The 13,854-nt window shown below is 44.6% G+C and overlaps 1 protein-coding gene across 4 annotated transcripts; it reads right to left on the reverse strand.

Annotated features, from left to right (window-relative positions):
• Positions 1-3,714: 3,714 nt before the first annotated feature.
• LOC308652483 (putative cartilage matrix-associated protein) lies at positions 3,715-12,843 on the reverse strand (the record flags this gene model as incomplete). Of its 4 annotated transcripts, XM_081300326.1 has the most annotated exons (5): positions 3,715-3,812; positions 7,557-7,655; positions 12,039-12,134; positions 12,236-12,301; positions 12,713-12,843. In XM_081300326.1, 5 exons carry the CDS (start codon positions 12,768-12,770, stop codon positions 3,715-3,717), a joined length of 417 nt encoding a protein of 138 aa, XP_081156452.1. The 4 variants fall into 4 exon arrangements, with proteins under 4 accessions (XP_081156452.1, XP_081156454.1, XP_081156453.1 ...); XM_081300328.1 differs by lacking the exon at positions 7,557-7,655; XM_081300327.1 differs by lacking the exon at positions 12,236-12,301 and having other exon boundaries at positions 12,713-12,770.
• Between the last annotated feature and the right edge of the window lie 1,011 nt (positions 12,844-13,854).

Raw genomic sequence — 13,854 nt, forward strand, 5'->3', positions numbered from 1 at the left:
GAATACATCTGTAGATTTTGGTATCCAGGAGGGTCCTAGAACTGATCCCTCAGATTTCAAGGAACGACTATAATTTATTTAAAAAGCACCTTGTTGTCCTAGAATACCAGCCTTACAGGTGTAGGATCCTCAAGGCCCATCACACTCCTGAACAGCCACGAGGGCAATTGCATGTGGCCAGAGTTCATCCTTGCTTGTACCACTGGCCAGAAAATCTGCAGTTCAGACTCAGAATCTGAGATCACCTGAGCTAAACCCACACCAGTGCTCACATGCCAACCCCAGCTGAGGACTCACCCTCGCCAACTTCACTTGATAGCCAATCTAGAATAGGCACATGCTGCTTTAGAATTTATAATCTAGATATGGATTAAGTGCTGAGGAGCTCCAGCCCCAAAAGAACAGACCTAGAATATCCTTGAGCTGGGAGTGTATCTCACTAACTTGCTAATGCTCCAGTTCTATCTCATTTTAGGGGCTGGGATACGAAGCAAATGAGATTCATGTGTGGCTCTTGACCAGTAGTTCAGGAAGGAACATCTCTCATCTTGGTTGTACTCAAACTGATTGCTCTCTCTAGTTTGGATCAGAGACTAGGGCAATGGAAGGCAAGCAGCAGAGCTCCTTCCTGTTGAGATTGATGCTTGGAAACATTGAAATCCTTGTCCCTCCCAAGTAATATCAGTCTCAACAGGTAACAGAACAAAAATAGCAATGAAAAGCTGAGGCATTTCCAAGTTTTTATTTTATATCAGTTTCTTCCAGAATGACACTCTCCGGGAAGGTGGAGAGAAATGAGGTGTCAGTCAGTTTCCCATCTCTATAACAAATACCTGAGATAAGCAACTTATAAGGAGAAAAAGGTTATGTGGGCTCACGGTCATGTTTCAATCCATGACTGATTGGCCCCATTGTTTTGGGCAAGGAGCACACCATGGCAGACATGCAATAGAGCAAAACTGCCTACATTGTAGCTGGAAAGTGAAAGGAAGAGGAAGGGACCAGGATCCCACAATCCCCTTCAAGGACACATTCACAACTGAAGATCTCCCACTAGGCCTCACCTCTTAGAGTTTCCACCATCTTCCAATAGCACCAAGCTGAGGACATGTCCTTTACCACATGGGCTTTTCGAGGACTTTCCAACTCCAAACTATAGCAACTATAGTTCCTAAACAAACTTTCTGTTGCACCAGGTCCAAAGGTGTTAGGGTAAAAATACACAGATCATGCAGAGGAGTGAGCACTAGTCACCTGTTTAGGTCTGACTTGATTAAATCTAACAGCAGTGGTCCAAGGGGATCCATAAATAGTTAATAATTCAAGGGCCCCCAACCATGAATTTTTCTGCAAACATTCTCAATTTGCTTGCTTTATAAAAAGACTAGCAAAGATGTCCCAGTGATAGTAAGCACCTAACCTCTTCACAGGGAAGTTTGATGCAGCCAGTTTGAAATGCATAAAAGTTGTAACTCACATTTCATCTATCTTACCAATGAAGAAATGGGTGAACAAAGTCTAGCCTGTTCAATGACATGTGGAGGGAGCAAAGATTCACCCCCCAGTACCGCCACTAATGGTATAAATATAAAATAGACCTTAGAGGGAAAACAGGAGCACAGATAATTCCTGAGCACCTGTTATCCAACAGAGAAGTATCTGGAAGGTACACCTGGGCCACAGGTAAAGAAGACTAACTCAAAATATTCTCCTTAGTTATGCCACTAAAAACAGTGCCATTTGCCCTTTCTTATGCTGAGACTTGACTTGTCCTCAAGCTCTAGTTTCCAAATTGTGAACCCTAGAGTTCCTTCTATCTTCCTGCACAACAAACAGCATTTAATGATAGGACTGGGGGTAGAGCTCAGTGATGGAGCATGTGTTTAGCATGACCAAGGCCCAAGATTCAGTCCCCAGCACTGAAAAAAGATAAAACTATATTTAGTATGAGAGTTTGTCCACTGCCCACCTCATCTTCCCAAGGTCATGTTAGCTCTAGCTTGAAGTTTGTGGGTAGAAAATAATAGCACTGATTGTTAAATATGAGGTATTCTGGCACATAATCACTTAATAATTGGAGCTTTTTAAAAGACTTTATAGGCTTTTTTAAAAACTAACTTAAAAATACATGCGTTTTTTACAAAGTCTCCTAACCTGATAGATCACCCTAGCTCTGGTGGAATATTTTGCCACCATGAAGGTAAAATTTCCTCACAGCAACCCCTATATAAAATCACCCTATATTGCCCTGGAAGCCCAACCTCAAAAGCAGGTGGGGGCTAGCTGACCACGTACCCCAGGCATGAGGGAAGCAAGGGCCCACAGGTGAGATGGGAATCTGGGGAAGAGTGGGTGCTTATTCTTCACCTAGAGTCCTCTTTATCTTCCAGAGCCCACTTAAGTTGTTTTGACTCCTTGCCATTCTTAGTGTGCGATTTCTGGAGGTCAGTGGGGAGAAACAATGGGAGTAGGAGTGATGAGCCTGGGACCAGAAAGCAAAGTGGTTGAGAGGAAAGGAAGGGATAGAATTGTGTGCCCCTCAAAAGATACATTGAAGTCCTAACCTCCAGTCCCTGTGAATGGGATCTTATTTGGAAATAGGGTTTTTAGGTCCTAATCAAGTTAGGACAAAGTTAGTAGAGTGACACCTTGATTCAATATGACTGGTGTCCTTAGAAGAAGAGACATGAGACATACATGAGAGGGATGGTGATGTGAAAGCACACAGGGAGGCAGCCATATGATGCTGAGGGGGGGTGGCATCATGCCACCATATGCCAAGGAATGCCTGGTGCCCTCAGATGCAGGAAGAGCAAGGAAGGATACCCCTAGAGCTCTGGAGGGAACGTGGCCCTGCCAACACCAAGGTTCCAGACTTTTCAGCTCCAGAACTGTGAGAGAATAAATTTCCATTGATTCAAGTCACCTAGTTTGTGGTACTCTGTTAATGGCAGCAGAGGGAAACAAATATAAGACACTATGAAGAAAAGTGAGATGATGCCAACCAAGGGTTTCTCATTTTTGTTTATATAACTGGCCTTACTGTAACTGTGGCTTCTGAAGGGTGCAATTAGGAAATCAGGAATGAACCTTATCCCTCTTTGGTGGGATGAAGAAGGAAGTCCCTGGACTCAGCAATCCTTTGAAGGCTTTTACCAAAACAAAGGTATTAGTATTTTTTTCACTTACATGACTAACTACTGTGACATAATAGAGGAGTGATTGATACTCCCAAGGACAAGCTTTCTAACAACCAAATCAGCAACATTAACCTTGTCACTGGGGAGAGCGGGGATCAAGTCTATACCTTGCTCAACTGGAGACTTGAGATGATAATACATATGGTTAAGTCATCGTTTTTATTTGTAAGCTATAAGCAAACACAAAATTTCTCTCTTTACTGTGATTCTCCTGTCCAATCAGACAGGAGATCTGCTTTGTAGACAATGACTAAGTGAGGGGAAACCAAAGAAGATTAAGGATTAGGATGAGCCACAGGTGGTTGCTCACCTTGGAAAATCATCCACAAAAAAGCAAAAGCCAGGATATTTAATGCATCAGAATGGAAGGCATGTGTATTTACCAGGGTTGTGGACCACAGCGCACCCTAAGCTGAGGTCCCTATTAGGGCATTTGTGTGGAAAGTGTTGCTGGTACACCCGGGTGAGCAGCTATGTTTCATGCTCTGTCTTCCTGGGTTGCTTCAGGATGGGGTCAGATGCGGTGGCGGTTGTAGAGATAGGAAGGGTACAGCCCATCATAATGCCACTGCCGCCACTGCTCCACGGCCTCCCGGCTCCTCTCTTCCTGCTCTGGAGAGGAAAAATGAAGTCACATGAGGATGAAGGGGACTCTGACCTGAAAACAAGCAGCCATCAGCCCACATGGCCCACCCTGAGGTGACATGAGTCAAGTGTGCCTATGAGCCCTGGAGACATCCGAGATCAGAGCTGGAAGGGACCTGAGAATGTGAGTCCAGCGGCCTCCATTTGTGGATCAGAGCCACACAGCTGGCTGCTGGTAGAACTGAGACCAGTGTCTGGCATCTGAACTCTGCCTATGTGGGGAAGAGCCTATGCAGCCACTGGCTCAAAGAGATGACAACTGAAGCACTAAAAGTAACAATGTGGTAACACAGAGACCAAGCACTGTGCCTTGAAAAGCTCCTGGATGGAAATTATTGTGGATCTGGAATGACAGATTTATTACAGCTTTTCTCCTCTATACCATTCTGTATTTTCTAAGCTTCAAAGATAAATTTCCATTTTTAAAACTAACTGGAAAAAGGATGGATGAACTAAAAGTGGGAAAACTTAGATAACTGGCTCTATGGGGCTCATTAACCTGATCCTTTTCCATATGTTTGAAGTATTTAATAGTAAAAGGCTGAAAAGGGACGAAGAAAGTTTTTAATGAGTTAAGAAAGCTGTAATTTTACTTGTGTTTGCTCAGATATGTTTCCAGACAACACCTTTGTGTAATTGTAGAATTAGGCTCCTGGTGCCAATTCAAGATGCCTGCTACCATTAATTGCAATTAAGGCACTGGCAGATATCATAAGACCTCCAATATTTGAAAAGGGTGAGTGAGACTCCTCCAAAAGTTAATAAAATTACCACGTTATCCAGCAATTCTATTCCTAGACTTATACTCAAGAGAATTGAAAACAGAGTCTCAGATAAGTGTACATATAGGAATGCTCACAGCAACAACATTTACAGTCACTCAAAAGTGGAAACGACCCAAATGTCCACCCACAGATGAATGGATACACAAAATGTGTTATTTATGGGGATATATAAACAAATACGTATGTAAACATGCATAAGAGAAATTATTCAGCTATAAAAAGAAATGAATGGATACATGTCACAACATCGATAAACTTTGAAAACATTGTGCTAAATGAAATAGACCATGCATAATGAGACAAAATACTGTGTCCTCCATTTATATGAAATATCTAGAACAGGAAATTTCATGAATACAAAAAATATAATGGAGGTTACCAAGATTAGGGGGAAGGAAGAATGGACAGTTATTATTTAATGGGTACAGAGTTCCTGTTTGGAATAATGAAACCATTTGGAACTAGTGGTAATAGTTGCACAATAGTATGAATGTACTAAATGTCATGAACCTGTATACTTAGCAATGGTTTACATGGAAAATTTTCCCTTATCTCTATTTTACCACAAGGTTGTTTTGGGTTTTTTGTTTGTTTGTTTTCGGTACTGGGGATTGAACCCAGGGTGTTTAACCACTGAGCCACATCCCCATCCTTTTTTACATTTCCTTTGAGACAGGGCCTTGCTAAATTGCTGAGGCTAGCTTTGAACATGTGATCCTCCTGCCTCAGCCTCTGGAGCCACTGGGATTATAGACATGTGCCACCATGCTAGTTGTTTATTTTGTTTTTGTTTTTGTTTTTAAGAAAAGAATTTGTGAAAAATATTGGGAGGATGGAAATACTGGCAGAAGATGATGTCGAGGTTTAAAAATTTAAAATGTCTTCCTTGCCTCTATTGTCTCAAATGTGAACTTCTCCAAAAAGTTTATGAACTTGATTCTGGTGCTAATGAAAGTGGCATTCTCTATGGCCTTGGACTAATAGGACAAACTGGTGGTATGGACAAAATGGATGTCCCTCTGCCCCTTAGCACCTGTGAGAGCCATATGCCTGGACCAAGGAGGAAGGGCCCTGTTACCACTGCACATTGAGGCACCATGGTCCTTTCATGGCACCCTGGAGATGGTGCTCTCCTTGAAAAATATCCTTAGGTACTTGGTACCCCAAAGATAGACTGGAACTCCTGGACTAGAACTCATTCATTAGCCTTCAGCCCTTTCAGACATTGCTCAAGCTCAGTGGACCAACTCCTCTTTGAGAGTGTGATTTTGCCATAGAAATTGATTGGCTATCCCCTTCATGAAGTAAATACCTTGAAAAAGGTTGAACAATCAACTGCTATTAATTATTCTTAGAACACGTGGCTTTGTCGGATAAGACAGCTAACTAAAGCCAGGGTTATGAAAGGGGAATGTCACGGGCCTCATAAAAAGTCCCAGAAGATGGAGATTTTGAACATGGCCCCAGGCAACCAGGCCATAGCAACAGTTGTTCTGGAAAAGAAAGAAATTTTGAGAAGAGTTCCACCTTTTTCAGAACTTTATCCTCAAACAGGCTAGACCTGCTCCTGTTATGTTAGTTAGCCTGTTAGTATGTCACCTTGTGTATTCATGTGTCCTTTCTAAGACTGTTTTCCAAATTCTAAAATGAAACTCACAAGTCCTGTCTCAGATGAAGCTTGTAGTGGTTAGATGGTTCAGCACAGTACCTGGCAGAACAAGTGTTCTGCACCAACAGCTTCTATAACTTCAGTTCCCAAAGACCTGTGGCCTATTCTAAAAATGGCCTCTCCATCTCTGTGGATGAAGCCTGAGGACCCTGATCTTAGCATCCTCCAAAAAGACACATCATCCTATAGGTACCTAACCTCCTTCATAATTCATCATGAAAAAGAAAACAGCAAATTATTTCTACCCATGTGCTAGAGATTTGGACCTGAAACTTTTTAAAAAATCACACACACAAATACACACAAAAAAATTATGATGAGTAGTATGACTAAAAATCATATTTCCATTTCTTAAAACTAAGACAGCTCTTCCCAAGCTGTCCACCAAGGTAATAAGCATTGGCCTCTAAGCTAGGACAGCCTGAGTTTTTCACAGTATCTTCCCAAAAATGTTTGATTTGGGGGCTGGGGCTGGAGCTCAGTGGTAGTGCACTTGCCTGGCATGTGTGAGGCACTGGGTTCAGCACTGCATATAAATAATTTTTAAAAAAATAAAAGTCTATCAACAACTAAAAAAAATGTAACGTTTGATTTGCTAGGATCTGAGCCCAACACCTGCTTGTGGGGCTCAACCAGATGCCACCTGAAGGGCTATAGGCACAGCCTGTAGCCCTTGGGTCCTGGTGGCAGTAGTCTTTCCACTGGAGGATGCCCTTAAAGGATCATACTTCCTCTGTCCATCAAAGTCAAGGAGTCAGGATAAAACAAAAGAGCTGGCTCTAACAAAAGTACCCCAAACCGGGGTCCTGTTTCCAAGCTCATATGCACCAGGAGGTACCAAGTGAGCTTGCTCAGGACCATTTCTATCTTGAAGTTTGAGAAATCCCAAAAAAGAAAGAAACCAGCACATAATGAGAATCAGGCCTACTGGTTTGATCCTCATTAAATGTTGCTACAGATGTCTGCTGTGGATGACACTAGACAGCAAGGTCAAATCCCACTGGTGGAAGGCATTGGCTTAGAGATATAGCCTCCCTCTATCTCATCCCCATCCATACCCACTCGCTACTGAAGCCCTGGTGCAGCCAGCAAGGCTGGAGGGAAGAAAGGAGCCCTGAGGGCAGGGGCATGGTACATTAATTGCTTGGTCAGAGACACTTGCTCTCTTGCCTTTTCTACTAGTTATCTATTGACAAGAGATGAAAGGTCAAGACTCGGCAAACAGGGCATAAATGGCAGATGAGCAAGAACTCTTACCATCCTTCTGTTCCTCCACAAAGTTCTCAAATTCGTTCCTTTGTTCCTCGTAATATTCTCTCCGTAGCTCATCGGCCTGCAACTTCTGCCTGTTTTCCGCTGTGGAAGGAAAAGAGGTAGTTGCCCCCAAGAGAGGGGCATTGAGGGCTCACATTAAGGGGAACACCAACACTTTACCTGAGAAGCTAAAAATGGTTTGGGAGGTATTTAGGTTGGGAGACTCCACTGAAATGGTTTTTTCCTGGCAGAGGCTTTAAACTGGAAGGACCTGGGAGATGATCCTACCCAGTTACCCCTCACCCCCTGCCACATCCCCTCTCTTTGAACAGTACTAGAGATTGAACCCAGGAGCACTCTACTACTGAGCTCCATCCCCAGCCCCGCCTTTTTTGGTTTTGTTTTGTTTTCTGGTTTTTGGTTTTTGAGACATGGTCTCACTAAGTTGCCCACGCTGTCCTCAAATTTGCCATCTTCCAGCCTCAGCCTCCCAAGTCACTGAGATTACAGATGTGCACACCATGCCAGGCCAAATCACCTCATCTTGCAGGTGAAGAGATTGAAGCCCCAAGAGGAAAAAGTGAGTTAGCTCCAGTCATCAAGTTAGTGGTATAATCCAAGTACACCAGGCCACTTAGACACTTGAAATCAGAGGTAAACTCCACAAGCAGGGTACGGTGACCCACATCTGTCATCCCAGAGATCCAGAGGCCCAGGCAGTAAGATCGCAAGTTCTACACCAACCTGGATGACTTAGTGAGACCCTGTCTCTGAAAGGAAAGTGACCACAACACTCGAAGAGACCAAGAGATCTTTATTGCAGTAGTGCAAAGGAAGAGAAAAAGAGAAAGAAAGAATACGGAAAGAGAGAAGAAAGAGGGGGAAGAGCAAAGAGAGAAGAGGAAAGGGGAGAGTGAGAGGGAGAGAGAAAGCAAGAAAAGAGAGATCAAGAGCAAGAGAGAGAGACAGAGAGAGCAAGAGAGAGGGGCCCGGCAGGAGGGAGTTTTTTATAGCCCAAATCTAATGGGGTCTCTGGATCTGCAAGCTGCCTTGTTGGCATACGGTGATTGGATCATACGGTAGTGTCATCTGCCTTCAGGCAGACGGGGTGGTGCAGGGGTTGAGTGCATGGGTTATCCTGCAGCTAACATTTGTTCAGCCTGTCCTTCGGACAACTTAGTTCAACCTGCCCTGCACCTAACAGTCTCAAAATAAAAACTAAAAAGGACTGGTGATACAGCTCAGTGGTAGAGGACTCCTCAGTACAAAAACAAAAAAACAAAAAAAGAAAGAAAAAGAAAAAGAAATGAAAGAAAAAAGAAAAGAAAAAGGAAAAAAGGAAAGAGAAGAAAAGAAAATGAAAAATAAATAGATAAATAAACAAACTTCACGAAGGACTTATCCAATTTAATGTTGATTAATACCTTCAAGTCTAGTCAACATTTTTGAGCACCTGTCACACCAGGATATAGACTGAATGCTGGAATTGCAAAGGTAAGTAAGAAAGATGCTGTCCCTCCACTTAAGATGCCTGTCATCCAGGTGAGGAGAGAGCCCTCAAAGCAAGTTTCAGGGGCTGGGAGTGTTGCTCAGTGCAGAGTGCTTTCCAGTGTGCATAAAGCCCTGACTTTAATTCCCAGAACCAAGAAAAAAAAAAAAAAACAAGTTTCACTGAGCTTTTGACTGTGAAATTAAACTCTGTGAGAGCCATGGTCCTCTGGAGAACATGACTTATTGGGAGGACAGTATCTAGAACTCTACTTTCAAGGACTTCTGGCACATTCTTCAACTAGAAGAATCAACAAAGATTTGCGGCTCATGTCTGCTGGAGGAAGAACAGGCCCCTCAGAAACCTCACATTCTTCTGGGGGACTGAGGTGCTCTTGTCCCCACAACTCTGATGTGCAAGAGCAGGTGGGGAGGTGAGGGAAGCAGAGGAACCAAGGGAGGCCATGGCCACCCCATATTCAGGAAATGACAAGTTCTCCTATGCACAATGGTAACATCAGAAACCACCTCAAATCCCTCTTGGAACCAAGGAGCCTACATTGATCAGTAAATTCTATAAATATGAGTTATTTATGTTGAAATTATAATATTTAACTCAGATTAAAAATCACTATATCTGTAAATCGGTCTTAGAATCCCTGAGGTAAGTCCTCTGTTTCTCCCAGATTCCTGCCTTTTTGCCTATACAGTTGAAGGAAACCTTAGTCTGGCATAAGGGGTTTGTGATCCAATCCATCTTCATACCGCACATATTTCTCAAGAGGGGATCCAGGCTCAGAGAAGTGCATTGACATCATTGAAGTCACACAGCTACACAGCCTGTTGGGGTGGAGCTGAGGCTAGAGCTAGAACACCAGATTCCTAGTACTTGCCCAGAGTACCCCCTAGTTCCTTGGTTCCTCAATTTGCATTTTCAGAGGTGCCAAAAACTGGACATTTACTTCTGTTCTCCTCCTCCTCCTCCTCCTCCTCCTCCTCCTCCTCCTCCTCCTCCACCTCCTCCTCCTGCTCCTCCTCCTCCTCTTCCTCCCTCTATCTCTTTTCTGAGACAGAGTCTCACTGTATTGTCCATGATGATTCCGAACTCCTGGACTCAATTGAGTCTTCCGCCTCAGTGTCACGAGCACTAGGATTATAGTCCTGCACTTTCATTGGGGTGTTAGATGTAGCAACAAAGAAGAACAATTTAACTCTTGATTGTTTGTTTGTTTTTAGGTACTAGAGATTGGCACAATGCTAGGCAAGGGCTCTACCACTGAGCTACATCCCTACAATTTTTATTTTATTTTGAAACAGGATCTCCCTAAGTGGCCCAGGCTGGCCTGGAACTTGTAATCCTCCTGCTTCAGCTTCCAGAGTGGCAGGGATTGCAGGCTATGTCACCAGGCCCAGTTAAGACGGTGTTTCTATGCTAGGTATCACCTTCTGCATTACATGCATTTCTGCCTAGAACATGCATCCCTCAGATTCTCTTTCACCCTAAAGTAAATTGAGCCTGGATCTCAGAAACTTAAAGAAGTCACTTATCCATCTCCTTAGCTTCCAATACAAATTGCTTCAAAATACCACCTTCCTTGTTCCCAACTTAAGGACCACTGGAAAGATTCTCCAGAAGTTTGTTTATTTATCTATTTATTTTTCATTTTATTTTCTTTCCTTTTTTTTTTTTTGTACTGAGGAATCCTCTACCACTGAGCTGTATCACCAGTCCTTTTTAGTCTTTATTTTGAGAAAGGGTCTCACTAATTCATCCAGGCTGGTGTAGAACTTGCGATCTTACTGCCTGGGCCTCTGGATCTCTGTCAGCTCTGCCCATTCATCTATAGGAATCGATGAGGTATCCTCAGATTCATTTACGTGCAGTCCTGGGGTTCACCTGGCTATCCTGGGCCTCCCACAACTGCCTGAGGCACTGAGCTTCTGCCTAAGGTCAGGGAACTCAGCCTAATCACGGATCTTATGGTTCTGAGTCAGCTTCAGAGGACAGATATATTTGTCTGTCTTAAAGTTGCCTGTTTTCCCCTGGAAATTTGCAGAAAGCTGCTTCTCTGATTTCAGACAAGAAAGGCCCAACATCCATCATAGCCTTTCAGTGTTTTTTGATTTTGCAAATTTAAATCCCAAATTGTGTGAGGTCTAGAGATTTCACTAATCTGACTACACTTATCCAATTAAAAAAAAAAAATTCTCATCTCTAAGCATTTCCGCCTCTGATCTTTCCCATCATTTGAAAATAATCCTGTTATTTTCACTGAGAAAGTCACCTCACTGTGTATGCTCAGGGATACAAAGAGTTCATTCATCTACACACACAAGGAAAGAATCAAGCAGTCAACTTGGCCAGGACAGCCTGAGCTCAGAGTCTAAGAAGAATCAAGTTTAGAGGTAGGAAACTCAAATGCGTTCAAGGGCCGTAGGTTAAGAACATGAGGGCCCTGCAGTGTGGACCCCAGGCCCCAGGCTGTTAGGGAGACGTGCTCACCAACTGCACTGCAAATAAAGCTTCAAGAAAGCACAGCTGGCTAAACACAGTTTGTTCAGAGGCTTATAAGTAAGGGAATTAGGACCACAGACAGGAAGTGGCTGAGGCCACTTAGCAACAGAGCTGTCACTAAGCCCACATTTCTCAGCACTCCTGTCCCCTGGGATCTTTTCCTACATGTGATTCTGTTGCTCTACTGTGCACCTTGCCAATACTCCAAAACACCCACTAAAGGGCTAGGTGCTTTCTAGACCAGAGATCATTTCTTCCTTTACATTTTTCACTTTCTGAAGCAGGGATGCATCTCATAATTGTTAGATACATTTGATGCATCACTGTTCCTTTTTGGTCCTCACCCATTTGCCCCAACATGTGACCCACCATCAAGGACACAGTATAATTTCCACTTCAGAGCTACAGTCATCCTGATGTTCAAGGGCTTTGCTGCAACCCTTAATCCCCTGTGGTGGTAAGAGACCACTCAGCATCCTTACCATTGACCTCATCTCGGGATTTGGGGGACCGCTTGCTGCGCCTCTTGAGGAAATTTGAGGCATCTGATTCCTGCATGAAAATCTTCGGTTTCACACCTGAAACCCAAGAGTGGCCTGTCACAACCAGCTCTGGGGGCAGGGATGTTGGGGGAGTGGACTCCACCTGCCCTGCACCCAAGGGTTGTCCCCAGACTCACCTTCCTGGGCTTCTTCTCCCGCTTCCTGAGGGCTGCCCACTGATGCGCTGGTCCCCTCCCGCAGCACTGGAGGACAAGATCACAGAGGGAAGGCTCCAGCATTGGAGGGGAGTCCAGGCCCGGAGCAAGGCCTCAATAGTCCTTCTAGGCTTAGTGGCTTGCCAGGCCTCATGTGGGGTCCTCTGTACATCACATGCCAGGTATGGAGCCAATCTCCCTAGGAACCCATGAGGCAAACTACAGTGTTTCCTGGTTTTTTCTTTCTTTGCTATATTTCTATCTCTCTCTCTCTCTCTCTCTCTCTCTCTCTCTCTCTCTCTCTCTCTCTCACACACACACACACACACACACACACACACACACACACACCCCCCAAGAATGGCCTCTCTGTGCCAGCTGAGAGCACTTACCTGTGGAAGGTAAGTCTTACCCATTATTTAGATAACACAGTCCCCCTTAACCCTCCCATATACTCACTAGACAGGAGCACCACGGCCGAGAGGCAGGACAGGAGAAGGACCTGTCGCCAAGTCATCTTTGTAGAAGCTGAGTCTCTCTGCAGCTCCTAATGCTGCTGATGCTGTCTCCCACCTGGTCCTCACTCTGAGTCAGGCAGGACAGGCAAGAGGGAAGGAAGAGAGAGGCAGGAGGCCAGGATGCCACTGGGGGAGGGTGGGAGGGGTCCTGGCTGCCGTTTCCATTGGCTGTTCCTGACTGGAGCACCGGAGATGTTTTTGGCGCCTGGCAAACCTCTACAGAAGCAAAGTTTGTAGTCAGGGGCTCTGGATGGGACAGTTTTGAAGTGGCCTGTCCAACATCCCAAAGAGTTGCTATTGAGAAGGCTCAGCCTAAGAGTCAGGACTCCAGAGACCAAGGGCATGTTTCAAAGAACTCCTGGCATCTGCTTCAGGAAGGTTGGGACCCTAGATCCAAGTCCTGAGCATACGAGAGCAGGGAGGAAGAGGGTAGCACTGGGAAATCCTTATTCAAATGCCAGGCAAGGGGGACCATGGTGTCCAGAACAGCCATCCAGTTAACACACAGACACATGGGTCATTCTGGTGACAACAAGACAACTCCCTCCCTTGACACATTGTCCCCAGCTGGTGATTGCTGCCAAGCAAAGCATGGAACCCTAGCCTTGGGAGTCCTAGAGCCCCTTGGAGACATAGAGGAAGAGAGTGGGTCAAGCTTCCCCTGCAGAGAAGGAGGCGTTCAGCATTTGAAAAGAACCACTTTTAGGCACACTTCTTCAGAACCACACAAACCACACTCACCACGCCCATGTGGGAAGGAACTGGTCCCTAGAAATGGGATCAATGAGGAAATCAGAGCTCTGTGGGGCATCAGAGCCCAGCCCCTATGGTGGCTTGTTCCTGCCATTGCCATTTAGTATGACCTTCATCAGTACTTTGTTACCTGCTGAAGAATTATCCCCTGGGCATTGTGGAGAAACTTTTCAATGGCGACCATCACTAGACGCAAACCCCAGCCCATGCCCATCGGAGGCTCCCCTTCCATAGACTGTATCTTACCATCCTGCATGAACTTGATCATTGGTCAGGAAATACGTGTTAGTGCCAGAGAAATAATGGAGGCAGAGTAAATAAAATAAACAG

This window comes from Spermophilus citellus (genome assembly GCF_964194105.1).
Source record: "Spermophilus citellus genome assembly, chromosome: 6".
NCBI lineage: Eukaryota > Metazoa > Chordata > Mammalia > Rodentia > Sciuridae > Spermophilus > Spermophilus citellus.